Raw genomic sequence first — 13,674 nt, 5'->3', positions numbered from 1 at the left:
TTCCCTCTAACGTCAGTTTTCGGAGCGTCAAGAAGCACAGGCATTTAAGTGCCACCTAAATAAGGCACCGAAATCCACGTTGCTATTCCGTCCAGTAGATAACGGTCGTTAAGGCACCGGTGCCGTATTAGCATTAGAAAAGCGACTAGTTTGCAGGTATGTACTACTCTTTGGCCGGCTCGCAAGCCCAAACAAGTGTGTCTGTTGTTTTGTTTCCAGTCTAGCTAGATCCGGTGTGGTGTTGTAGTTTTTCTAACGTTACTAGTTGTTGCAACAGCATGTGAAAAAAACTGCAAAATTTGCTAGGCCAAAAAGAACGTTAATCTCGCAATAAAAAAACTGACGGCGTTAAAATGGGTTTGCGTTAACGCCGTTAATAACGCGTTTAACTGACAGCACTACTATAAATCTTAAAAAGTCTGCATCAGTCACATCCATACACTCGTTGCCCCAACTTGTCGAGAAATGAATTCTGAGCGTTTACAAGATAGTGTTGTAGTTTGTTTTATTAGTTTCAGTGTCATTTAAGTGACACTGATCTCTGCTGCAGGATTTAAAGATGTATTATTACTTTAAGATTATCAGTGAGCTCAAATATGAAATATTTGTTTTAAAAACCTACAATGAAAATCTGTGAAAACTTCAATCTTGAGTGAGTGAGAGTATTTTGTTGCCAGTGTTATTTTAAATCAGTATTCCTGCGCTAAGAGTCTTAATAGAGTGAACCTAATGACTGCACAGGAACAGAGGACCCATGGGCCTCATATCTTAAAATGTCCTGTGATTGAATTGAATTTTAAGATTTTTTTCAAATTGTGCATTCACCAAGAATGGCTTCAACTGAATATAGCTGCAATTGCAACATTCACTCTATAAATTGAATGTGTTGGCTTCTGCTATCAGGGTGACATTCTTCTTATATCAGGTTCAAGCACTATAAGGTAACTTAAAGTGCCCATATTATGAAAAAATCTTTTTTGGGGATTTGGGGTGTTATTTTGTGTCTCTGGTGCTTCCACACGCATACAAACTTTGAAGAAAAAAAAACATCCACATCCATGCTGTTTTGAGTGAGATACAGGTTTCTGAATGTGTCCTGCCTTCAGTCTCCAGGTGAGCTGTTCAAAATCTGCACGGCTTTCTACGTAACTAGCCGAAACGAGGGGCTAGGGGGCTAACCGTTAGCATGCTAGCTCGTTCTCAATGGCAAAACACTGCACAACACACACAAATTCACCCTAATCTACAAAATAAATTGTATATAACTACTTACATGTCTCTGTTCTGCAGGTATTCCACGCAAAGTTGGAAGTGCGCCCTCATTTAGAAGTCTTGCGGCTAATCCTGCCTTGTACAGGCCGAAGTTGGAGAAACAGCTAGCTAGCTCATGTAATCCTTAGCTAGCTACTGCGCATGTGCGACTGCCAACAAAGATGTTACAAAAGTTGAGAGGTCTCACTCTGTAGCTAACAGAGACCTGAACACAGGGCGAAAAGAGGCGCTGCAGCAATGTGCAGTACAACAAAACTATGGTGTTTTTTGAAAATGAATGTAAACCTATTCTGATCCAATCTCAAATTATAATTATGAACCTGAAAGTGAGCATAATATGGCAACTTTAAGGTATTGCTGTGGATTTCTACATACTGACGTTTCTAGGAGCACTTTTTAGCAATGCTAGCAGCACGGCAATAGGGCTGGTCTGTTAGTCGGTCCAACACTTTGATCCAGACTGAAATATCTCAACAATTGCTGGATTGATTGAGATGAAATTTTGTACAGACATTCCTGATGAAGTGTAATGTATTTTGTGATTCCCTAACTTTTGCTTTTAGTGCCCCCATGAGGTTCACATTTCTGGTTTTGAGTGAAATGCTTGACAACTATTGGATGCATTGCCATGAAATGTTTTACACACATAAAGGGCACTTCAGGATGATTCACTTGCCTTTTGTGCTTGCAAAAACGAATGACATTTACATCAGCCTCAGCTGTACTTTGTGTTAATTACTAACTAGCAAATGTTAACATGCTAACAAGTTGTGTTAGCATTTAGCTCTCTCTCACACCCCTTACAAAGCTGCTTGTCTTTTCTAGAGATGGCTACGTTGTCACGGCTACAGTAAATTTACACACAGGAAAGAATACAGTAAATATTCCTCTGTACTGTTTAAGTAGGCTGTTTTCAGTAGAGAAAGACCGATTATCGGGCCGTTTTAAATAACCGAAAAGTGAGCTACTTTGGCTCCGCCACAGCTATTTCTGTCCCTCTGCTTCAGTTTCCCACACCATCGGACTATCTTTTACTGTGTATTATGTTGAAAGTTTCTAATTTATCAAATAATAGCTTAAAGCATTTAAACAAAGTTTTGTGTTGGGAGTTTGTAACAATTCCAAAATCCTAATTTTGACTGAAAGATTTTAATTTTCACTGTAAATGCATATCGGGTCCAAATATCAGTTATCGGTTTAATTAACTACTAATAATCTGTATCAGCCTTGAAAAACCAGTATCCGTTGATCCCTAGTTTAGTTAGTTAGTCTGCTTCTCCACAGTAGTCAAATGAACCATTGTTCCAGATAGTAATGTAGTCAGGTGTGTGTATTGTGTACATTTGTACTCACCAGTTTTAGCTCTAAGCTTATGACAGTGACATTTTTAGCCAAGTGTCTAATGTTTGCCTAAACCCACTTCTTCAAGAGGGTTAGATCCCGATTACAATGTGGATTTAAAATTTGGGAGTAGCATTAGGATACCAGTAAGAGTTAAATATATGGTTATGCATATTAATGTAAGGAATAAGGAAATACATTTTGTTAAATGTATGTTGTATGTTAAATGTAATTTGTTGAAAATGTCAAATTGAGGGCTGAAAAAAAAAACATATTGCATCTTCTCTGCAATATTGTTCTTTCTGTTTGTCACTCGTACAATGTATGATTTGCTGTCATCCATTTCAGGAATAGATAAATTGTACTGCACTTAAAAGTAAACTTTTCTGTGTCATGTGCACCACCTAGTGGCCTCATAGGGTAGTGTTTATATTGAAGCTAAATGATTTGCTGCCAATATGCTTTTTACATAACCTCCACAGTTAAAGGCGCTCTAAGTGATGTCATGCGTTTTTTAGGCTACAACATATTTTGTCACATACAGCAAACATCTCCTCACTATCTACGAGCTGCCTGTCCCCTGAACACACTGTAAAAAAAAAATGCAGTCTCGTGGCCGGTTTGGCTCAGGTGGTAGAGCAGGCGCACATATATAGAGGTTTACTCCTCGACGCAGCGGCCGCGAGTTCGACTCTGACCTGTGGCCCTTTGCTGCATGTCATTCCCCCTCTCTCTCCCCTTTCATGTCTTCATCTGTCCTGTGAAACTAAAGGCCTAAAAAGCCCCAAAACATATTTAAAAATAGACAAATAGACTGTAGACAGCTCAGGCTCCACAAACGGCAACAAAAACTGGCCAACCTGCACCACGAAACATAAGTCTTCCAGCGTTCCAGCCAATAACCGACAAGAAGGATTTGGGGGTTGGGGGTTAGTGCACGGAAGCACGGAAGGGAGAGGGAGGGGACGGGATGAGGAGGAGGGAGGGGCGAGCTAGCCTTGTTTTGTTGTCTACATACAAACTGTCTAATGTAGATATTTTAGCTTTCAGATAAAGACAAATAAATACAATTAATCCAGGTCTATACTTGTGTACAATTTAAGGTACTTAATTTACTTGAGTATTTTCATGTTATGCTACTTTTTTTAACTTCTACTCCTACTACCCTCTAAACTACAATTTAGAGGGAAATATGGTACTTTTTACTGCACTACATTTGTTTGACAGCTGTAGTTACTGATTACTTTTCAGATTAAAATAATTGCACAAAATACAATGCATTAAAGATCAAAACAGTGGGTTTTTTAAAAATCTTTTTGGCGAGTGACCCCTTACAGAAAAGCAGTATATCGTTGGGGAGCTTTGTCACATTCTTCTTGCGTTGTCTTGCTACCCCATTAATCATCTCACAATCCCTCAGATTTATTTTGGCCCGCTGTTTAACCTATGGGTTGGAAACTACTGCACCCAACTACCAAACTGTATATAAAGTAGTTTAAAGTATATCCATCTTGACCAGCTAGAACAGATAAATGCTTGTGCATTGATGCATCCATATCAACATTCTAAAATGTCATATGTATAGTAAAACATAAGTCACAAGTCAATTTTTTCCTGCATAATGAGTATTTTTAATACTTTAATTACTTTTAAAAGTACATTTTGCTATTTTCAATCTTGTAGTATTTTGATACTGTTGTATTGGTACTTTTACTTAAGAAAAAGGAACTAAATACTTTTCCCACAGCTAATCTAACCAATGAAGTGACAAAAAAAAAAAAATCAGTCTGCATTGTGGACCAATGTTAAAGCCTGTTATTCATTGAAAACATTTATTACATTTTCATGATGCAAACAATAGCATTCCCGCCCTTGTTGGAACAGCTCATCACGTAGTCATGAGGGAATGAAAGAGACACAAAGGGACAGGGACAGAAAAAGTGTGTATTACGTGCAATTCAATTGTTTCCGTTAAAATAAAAAAACATGACAATCAGCTCTCATTGTAAATTTTGGCATATTTCCCCCTCCTGTTGTACTCTCTGGAATAATGGTTATTAAAAGTCAAAATAACAAGGCATGCATAATAGTTTCTGGTAATGCACATAGAACAAAGGCTACCACTTATAAATGCAAAATCCATGTACGATGTTCATGTACATTTCATATATTTATGGTCCCTTTCTTAGAGGCTTCTCAGGCCTATCTACCTGTTCCCGCTGTGGGACTGTGCCCTCTATTATCTACGCTTGGTCGCTAGATTCACCCTGTACAAAGGTCTGTTCCAGAAAATATATCTCTAGGATGGACTTCTTACATTGACAATTTCTAGATGTTACAACCATCTGTTTATTCCTCCGTTTATCTATTACTGTTATCAAGCTATTTATCCCCAATTTTCATTTAAATAGTTCTCTTCGCATCAACTGACCATTGCGCTCTAAACGATTTTATCAAACCTTGCCAGGGTTATAGCCCGTATTTTCTATTAAAATTCTTCTCTGATCTCCTATACTACCACCCATGCTTCTCTTTAAAAAAGGGAGCCCAAAGCCTACTTGGATCCATTCAATGCCACTATGCCCACAAGATAAAAGTCTGGGACTAGTGTAAAGTAAAATATTTAACTTACAAGTAACCCTAAAGAAATGGATCTAATTTCTGATACGCTAAGATAAATGCACTGGTCCATTTTAATAAATGGGTGAAACAGACACCCGTCTATAGTAAGGGCTGTATACGTGGCCACACAGTTTATTTACTGAAATCATGTAAAAAAAAAAGAAAAGGACAAACCAAAACGTGTTGATTAAATACAATGTTGAATGAATGTCTTTACTGTTAAAAAAAAAAAAGTGTACTGCAATGTATACAACTATGTTGCTCTCTTTCATTCCTCAAAATGAGTTGAAGAGGCATCAGGGATTGTTGCTATACCAATGGAATCATGTACAGATTTACAGTTATAATGCATCTATCATCACACTCAACAGATGGAAGGGAGGGAGAGAGGGCAGCAAACGACAGACACAACATAGAAAAGATTTATCCGTTTGAATTTGCTGTGGAACCAATGCTATGTTACTCTCGTAGAAAAAGACAGAGATGGAAACGAGTGTGTGCGCGCGTACAGGTATGAATTCTGTAAGTGCGGAACCAAATGTTCGACCAATATAAGTCTATTGGGATCAAGTTGTACTGGTTTCTCTGAAGGTGGAGGCAGACTTGTTTAACCAAACATGGGGCTGAGTATGATGGTACTGGTGGCAACGGTGGGCGTCTTGAGTGGTTGGGTTTAGCGCCCCCCTGATGGTGGTGGTGTGTTACAGGGCTTGACTGCTTTAGTCGATGTACTGGGAGAGCCAGCGGAAGCCCTCACCGTAGCCCTGCCTCTTCAACACACTGCACATGAACACTTCCAGTGGTCTTGTGTTCAGCTCCTTAATGGCAATGGTGCCCTGAGAGAAAAGCAGGAAAAAGACACACAGTAAGTGTATATGGCGCCACTTAAATGCCTGCGCTGCTCTCTGGGGCTCCGACATGGACGTTAGAGGCAACAGAAGCATCACTGCACGTCACGCTAGGTAACACTACAGCAGGTAACTTATCCTACCTTAGGCTGTGTCAGCATTTTAACCATGTTTAAGCCAGTTACTAGCTAAACAGTGAAAAGTGTGGCTCTTTTTCACTCAAAGGGATTCCAACACCAGGACATACAACAGTCTGCAGCTGAAGACAGAGTAGGCTAGCTGCACCATGGCCCATGCTGTAGTCGGAGTTGGCCTTGGCAATAAACAAGCCATTTTGTGATCTTTGTTTTTTTAAAGTATCGGTTCAGACACTGGCACCATTTCAAGTATCGTTTTAGCACCGGTATTGGAAAAAAACAATTCAAGTCAACAACTGTTAAAGTGATATTTCTTTTATATACTTGCCTTACTTAATCCTATAATCAGATGCCCAAAGAAGGGTAGAATGTACTGTCCCAACAGATAAGTGCTGTGTCCACATACCTTGCCTGTCGTCTGTCCGTACAATCCAAAGATTTCTCTCAGCTTCTCCTCGCTGATGGCCTCTGGTCTGTCGATCTTGTTGCCCAGGATCAGGATAGGCACATTTCCGATAGTCTCGTCCGTCATTAATGCCTAGAAGGGTAGACTACGTATTACCATGTGGCTTTCATATTTATCCTTAAAAAGGTGATAAAGAAAGAAAAAAAATTCTACCCTCATATACTACTATGTAACACATCAAACTGTGATGTTTTCAATTATGTATCAATGAATTTACTTGTGTAGACTGAGTTCTATATGTAGATGGTAGAGAGCAATTGCAAAGCATGTTTTCAAAGTCAAACAATGATGTATGCTGTGATGAGCTCTGCCTCCTTATTCATCTTACAAAAATGCCATTAAACATTGCTTTGTATTTCTTGAGCTATTGTGAGAGCAGACACATGTACCTTTACCTCCTCTGCAATAGATTTCTCTTTGCACAATTAATAAACATTGGTGATGACCACTATGCTGGTGCCGTAAACACCAGAAAAGTATTTGACCAGTTTTGACAGTTTAGCTGTGTTCTGAATGCTGTCAAAAACACTGCTCTACAGTGTGACGGTGACCCTAGCATGTAGCAAGTACTTACATCAAGTTCTGCTTTTGATTCGGCCAATCTGGTGATATCTGCACAATCCACAAGGAAGACAATGCCATTAATGGCAGGGAGGTAGTTTTTCCACACTCTGCGGGCTGTGTGAAAAACAAACAAGAGTTTTACAGTCCGGTCTGTCTACTTATGTTAGATACATTTTGCATTCATCTACTTATGTTAGACACGTTTTGCATTCACAGTGATATATTACATTGACCTTACATTAGCAAGAGGAGAGAATTTCCTTTTCGTGCTGCGCAAATTGCATGCAGCCTTTTCCCACATGTGGGTCAGATACCGTATGTCTGGAAAACTGCTAATAACTCAATCATTTTATTTCCAGATCGTGGCAGCAGTGAAAAAGAACACACAGTGACCGAAACCTAAAAACATTAGTATAGAACACACACATACCTTGTGCGTGGCCTCCAAGGTCAAAGGTGGTAAAAGTCATGCCAGCAATCGTCAGCTCTTCCGAGGCTGGAGGAAGGAATTTTTTTTTATCATGAACAAATCTGAAAAGTCCGGCAGCTCAAAAGTCACTGACACACAATAGTTTAGTGGATTGGGATGTGCAGCATGAGTAAAAATTACCAAAATGTTACACATTCGTACTCATTGTATACTTACAGCTCGTATCCATTCAACCGTGGTTTGTTTAAAAACAGTAAACCTAAAATGTCTGACTTTTTCTTCTTCCATCGATGGCTTTCAACACATAACTGAGCATGTGTGGATGTGCATGTGTGTGTGAGAGTAGCACCAACTCACTTGGATGTAAAGTTGGCACATGCTGTCCCAATCTGTCATCTTTAAGCATGTGCAGTAGCGTTGTTTTGCCAGCATTGTCCAGGCCAAGAAATACTAACTTGCCCGATTTCTTATACAGTCCTGAAACAAAGCCAGAAGCATTTCAGAACACAAGCTTGGACACTAGAATTTTTTTTTTTTTTTTTTTTTTTTTTTTTTTTTAAGTCTTTGGAAATTTCACAAATAAGAAAACGTCTACACATTTGAACTCAGCTGATGAGTCAAGTGGCATTGGAAGGTCTGTCATGGCTTAAAACTTTGGTTTGCATTACACGCATTATTGCAAGATTACACAAGCTCAGACTTGTTCTCAGGCATGCACTAGATATTAATTTCATACGTATAAATAGTTTCTTTGATGAAACAGTGGCTGTGCACTGATTTTGCCATACTCCAATCTTTACTTCACATTGACACAAAAAACTGAAGCCACCCTTGCCTTAGATAAGCTATGTGTAAATTGAAAAAAAAAAAAAGTAGATTTGTAATTCTATGGAGGAATGGCATTCAGTCATATAACCTCACAGTAAAACTACTTTAAATTTAAAATGCAAAGTGCTTTCTGCTTCAAAGGGAAGCCAACTAGATTTTACTCGTATTGTCAGTTCTTAGATATATTTATCAACTAACTGAATATAGGAGAAAAAGTGCCACTCCTTCCTCAACTTTCCTGAGGAGATTACAAGGCTTAGTGTTTACCACTCTTCGAGTCAGCGAAGTGATACCAAGTGGACTGGTGAAATTTCTGACTGAGTCAGCTCTACTAGACGTCATCATTACTCACAACAGCACAATGCTACCTATCTGACAGGGAGAACAGGAATGACTGCTTCACAGGGCCAGCTCTAACACAGAAGCTGTTCGCAGCTGTTACACATAAGATTTTCTACCAGATTTCAGATGGACACATTGATCCCAAACGCATTTATATATTTAAAAAAAAAAAAAAGCTGGGTTGAAAAATCATGTCATATTTCTAAAAGACATTTCTTTGTGTGTCTCTCATGTTCACATCAACAACATCACATTAGGGTTGGGCAATCGTCATATTGTCATTACCAGAGATCGCATCTGGTTATGGTAGTATTTGTGAGACGTGATCACATTTCACTACTTCTGTCGTCGGACAATAGTTCTGCTTCTTCCTACCAACTTCTACCAAAAGGGGGGTGGATTTATAGGAACAAAGCCCACTGTTGTGCACACTCTTTGCCCCGGTTTTTACTGAACACTTTAGGACTAAGGGGTAAGACGGACCAGTAGTTGTAACAATTAAAGATGTTCTTGTAATCACTGAAGACAGATTACACTCTTAATCCTCTCATATTACCAACTCTGTTCTCAACTTTACATTTCTTTTTTTTTTTTTTTTTTAATAGCTTTGTGGTTCACACTATGGCAACACTATTTTGATTATTGACTTAAAATACTAAAGCAGTCAAAATAGTTTGCAGTAACCTTTTAAATCTTCCGACACAGAACCCATGTTTACTTTGAGTTAGTGTGTCTGATGATCACCAGTACTTACCTAACAACTGTAGTACGCTATTGAAACCTATCGAAATCCAATCCAATATGAATGACATATCCGGAGCTGTTGAATACTGAAAAACAAATGGGAAAAAGGCAGATGGGATATGTTATTTTGGCTGTAAAATCCATCATTATCTCACAACAAGTGAACAAAAACAAAGCAAGATGGTGCGATTAAGCGTCCTGATAAAAGTTGTCTAATGTGCCTTTTCCCATTACTTTACCATGGATGATTTGTCATAACTTTTTGTACGTAGGTTGTTACTGATGTTATCCACAACAGAATACTGAAGTGCAAAGAGTTGTCACAATAGCTGACATGACACACGCGTACAATCTCTGCTGAAATCTTAATAAAAACTGCATGCTGTTCATGTTTCCATAATGCTCCAAAGTTTACATGCTCAAAACACTGGACTTATTATGTAATATTTTGATTTCAAATCTTAGAGTAAATATAAAGATAAATTGGCAAATTCCTGTACACATGGTAAGATTACATGTGATCCTACTGATCAGGGTAGTGTCTTAATGGTGAAATTACTACTTACTAAAAAATATCCAGTTTTAAAGAGGACAGAGCTTTTTTTCAGTGACATATTGATGGCCTAAGCTACGACTTAATATTCATATTTATTACATGGCTTGAGTCTACAGGAGGAAGTACCTGAAACTAACTAGACAAGACAAATAGACACAAGAGTATCAGACAACAGAAGACAGACAGTAAGATCAATAGGAACCAATCAGAACCCCACAACGTGAACCTCATAAAAACTCCATGAATATGCAGTCTGTCTCAACCTATCAGATAGATATTGGCAGCTGGTGATAAGAACAATGACTTGCTATCTACGGCCAATGATTAGCTTGTTCCAGTGGGAGTCTTTGGACAGCAGGACAGGAGATTGACAGCACTGATCACAAACCATCCGACAGCTTTTCAGCAGACAACATGAGTGTTTTGATCCATACAACCCATCTGCAAGGGCCTTGGAAATGAAGCCTCGTCTTAGCCTTTCACGATACGCTAGCCTCATTGTATTTTAATCAAAACAGATCTGAGATTGGACCTGCTTTACCTGTGTGAAGTCAGAAACAGCTTCCTGACCTAACTAAACGCAACAGCTTGTTTTTGCTCAACCTTTTAGTTACAAGTGTGTTTACTCCCCATAAAACCATTATATTTGCTACATTAGAGACACTGTGCATTCAATACACACTCGGTTTTCCAACTTCATCTCATTTCCTCGCCTTTTCTCTGTGACGTGACATCAGAACAAGGTAAGCTGGTGCCGAACTCTGGCCCTAGTTACGTAACATGCAAACAACTCCAGGGTTAAAGTATAAGGTAGCCAAAGGTCAAGACCACACAAACACAGCTGAACTACACGTCAGCTGCGGCTACAATCCAGTCCCATATGCTCCTACGCCTGCTACAACACTGTGGGCTGGTGTTACAGACTGATGCTCCCACATGTGGCATGATGCAGCTGTGAATATGAAACAGTTTGACAGTAACTGACAACAACCACAGGCACAAACGGGCTCGTATAAGACAAATGAGTCTGAAACGTGGCAATGAAAATGTTTGCCTAAAGGTAGCAGTCTTAACCTGTTTCAAGGGATATGACATTAAAGTGACAGTAATAAAATGTGAGAAAAACAATGCTGGCTGCCAAGTTAAGAAAATCAAACATGCACAGGAGGACTTTAGCTAGAATGCCCACAGAGCATTTTATCAAGGCACATCTGTCGTGAATTATGTAGAGCAGATTAGCTTTTAATCATTATTTCAAGTTAACACTTTCAGCACAGGATTGTATGACTGAATAAGTGTACTTGCTCAAAATTCACAACGTTACACATTTTGACAGTTTGCCAGTTCACAAAGTAAGATGATCACTGACAGGACATATTTTCCTTGAGAATATATGGTCTCTATCAATTTACATTTACTGTAAGATTTCAGGCAGGTGGTGTATATCAAATAGATGTCATGAGAAAATTGTGGATCATAATACAGTGAGTGACACTAAATGTCATTTGACTTGGCTGTCACAACCACTGTCAACTTAGCAGCGTAGTTAGCAAACATCTAAAGTTTGCTTAAAGGCTAATGTTGGATGATTTATTCAGTTTTATTTATGGATATAGAAGACAAAAAAAAAAAAATCAATACAAGGGTCAACATGTAAAGTGTAATGTAAACACTTATTTCCAACATGGTCTCTGATGTCATAGAAAAACACAGGACAAACACACAAAACAAAAAATCCCCAAAAGAATAAGCAACAGAAACCAAGGACATTCTATAAATGAGAAACAAACAAAAACAACTTAAAACAAAAATTAACTTGAAATACCTGTCTTTTTTATCTTCTTTTCCTACACAATCGTTAGGTCCTAAAAACACTAAATTAGATGCAAGTAACAAAAACGCAAACGCAAACGATAAAACGCCCAGGACCTGCCTGTCCTATTCTAATTGGCCATCTTAGCCCAGATATGAGCCCGGACCTGACCTTCAAAAACTCCTCAGGATTTTGATTGCTTGATATTTAGTGGAAAGCTAAAAACGAGCTCCGGGTTCCTCCGTTTACTCGCTGCACCTTGCATTATTGCACACTAACCCTGGTGTAGCTAGCGACCATGCTGGGTGTGTACCATGGCCATGTGTGAGCCCACGCATTCAGGTGCTGCTAATGATGTTAAACATATGGTTATGTTTCAGCTGTTCCACCCTGAGTTGTAGCTACTGGAAACAGGCCCACCTTCTTAACGTTACATTGATGGTTGGTCTCCGACAGGTTCCGCGTTGGCAAAAGAAAACTAAAAAGGGCCCAAATATAAGAATGACAAGTCATATCAAAGTATAACACATAAGTAAATTGTCATTTAATAAAGCTTGGGTGAGGCCAACTAGTAGGTTGGCTAGCAGGAAGCCACTAGCTACGTGTCATATTCTGCAACAGGCGACGTTGCATCGAGTGGTTACTGGCTACGTGAGCTAAGCAGCAGTTAGCTAGCTAGAATAAATACTTCACCGATGTACTAACACCGGAGGCTTGTAACGTTAATACTCCGAGTATTCCCCTTCCAATAATAAGTATCAATGTTGAAATAAATATAAGAGCGGGTCAACTTCAGTTTATATCAAGCTCGAAGCTCTTCGATAATAAGCGAGTTAGCCGACTTGGTGTTAGCAATGCTAAGGTAGCATCGCTAGCAGCCGGGATAATTTGCTAGCGGAGATGCCGAACATACGATTCTTTTCTGATTATTGTTAATAAAATGTATTTAAAAACTTACCCTTTATTTATGTGTAGAATAATTTACCGAGTGTGTTCGTCCTTTTAGTCATGTAAATTGGTCTCCTGGTCAAAAAGAGAGCCTGCGAAATGCCAGGTCTTCCTCTCCTTTTTCGTGTTTTGTTACTGAGCCACGACACTGCAATGGCTGTCCAGCAACTCCCCAAAAACCTGCCCAGCCGCTTCCTGTTTATGTTCCACAATCATCTTTCCGGCAGGGAAACTGAAATAAACCGAGTGCCTGGCGTTCTTCTACTTTTACAATTTACACACACATATTCCACAGATATTTTTTTTTCATACAGTATTTTATTATAGTAACAGTTACTGGTTTATATATCGAACAAAACGAGCAACTGCAAAAACGATTGCTCCTAGCATGTTATATCAGTGGTTTTCCCAGGGGTCCTTGATAGGGATCCAGTTGGTGGTCCCAAGTACAAAGGTGAATACTTTATTTTCACTACAATTCCATCCATAAGTAACACAATGACAGACTGTATGACTATTTTTGTCATGAGTTTCATGCACTTTCTGTAATAAAACATCTAAAAGGAAAAATCCTGTCAGATAGGGGCCATGGTCTAATATGTGTTAGTTTGGGGCTCCTTTACTTGAAAACGTTTGGGAACCACTGTGTTATATTATAGTATTTTCTATCTAGCCTGTAAAGTCATGAACATCATTTTGTTAGGTAGTTCAGAATCATATTTATTAGCAAAGTAAGTGTTCACTTGCAAGGAATTTGCCTTCA

At 38.9% G+C, this 13,674-nt stretch overlaps 2 protein-coding genes across 9 annotated transcripts in view; one reads left to right on the top strand and one right to left on the bottom strand.

Moving 5' to 3' along the window:
• sec24a (SEC24 homolog A, COPII coat complex component) overlaps positions 1-13,674 on the top strand; it is a 65,203-nt gene that overhangs the window by 23,875 nt on the left and 27,654 nt on the right. The gene's annotated exons all lie outside the window — the stretch shown is intronic.
• sar1b (secretion associated, Ras related GTPase 1B) lies at positions 4,414-13,155 on the bottom strand. 4 transcript variants are annotated; one of them, XM_031308243.2, is made up of 8 exons: positions 12,922-13,109; positions 12,384-12,441; positions 9,605-9,680; positions 8,038-8,157; positions 7,681-7,746; positions 7,261-7,364; positions 6,554-6,758; positions 6,128-6,516 (listed from the first exon to the last, which is right to left on the bottom strand). In XM_031308243.2, the coding sequence occupies exons 3-8, from the start codon at positions 9,660-9,662 to the stop codon at positions 6,359-6,361; spliced, it is 711 nt and encodes a 236-aa protein (XP_031164103.1). In that variant the 5' UTR covers positions 9,663-9,680; positions 12,384-12,441; positions 12,922-13,109; the 3' UTR covers positions 6,128-6,358. The 4 variants fall into 4 exon arrangements, with proteins under 4 accessions (XP_031164104.1, XP_031164105.1, XP_031164103.1 ...); XM_031308244.2 differs by lacking the exons at positions 6,128-6,516; positions 12,384-12,441 and adding an exon at positions 4,414-6,071 and having other exon boundaries at positions 6,627-6,758; positions 12,922-13,154; XM_031308245.2 differs by lacking the exons at positions 6,128-6,516; positions 12,922-13,109 and adding an exon at positions 4,414-6,071 and having other exon boundaries at positions 6,627-6,758; positions 12,384-12,402.

Source organism: Sander lucioperca, chromosome 13 (assembly GCF_008315115.2).
Source record: "Sander lucioperca isolate FBNREF2018 chromosome 13, SLUC_FBN_1.2, whole genome shotgun sequence".
Lineage (NCBI taxonomy): Eukaryota > Metazoa > Chordata > Actinopteri > Perciformes > Percidae > Sander > Sander lucioperca.
Note: the sequence above shows the minus strand (reverse complement) of the source record. Positions and strands in the feature narration are given on the sequence as shown.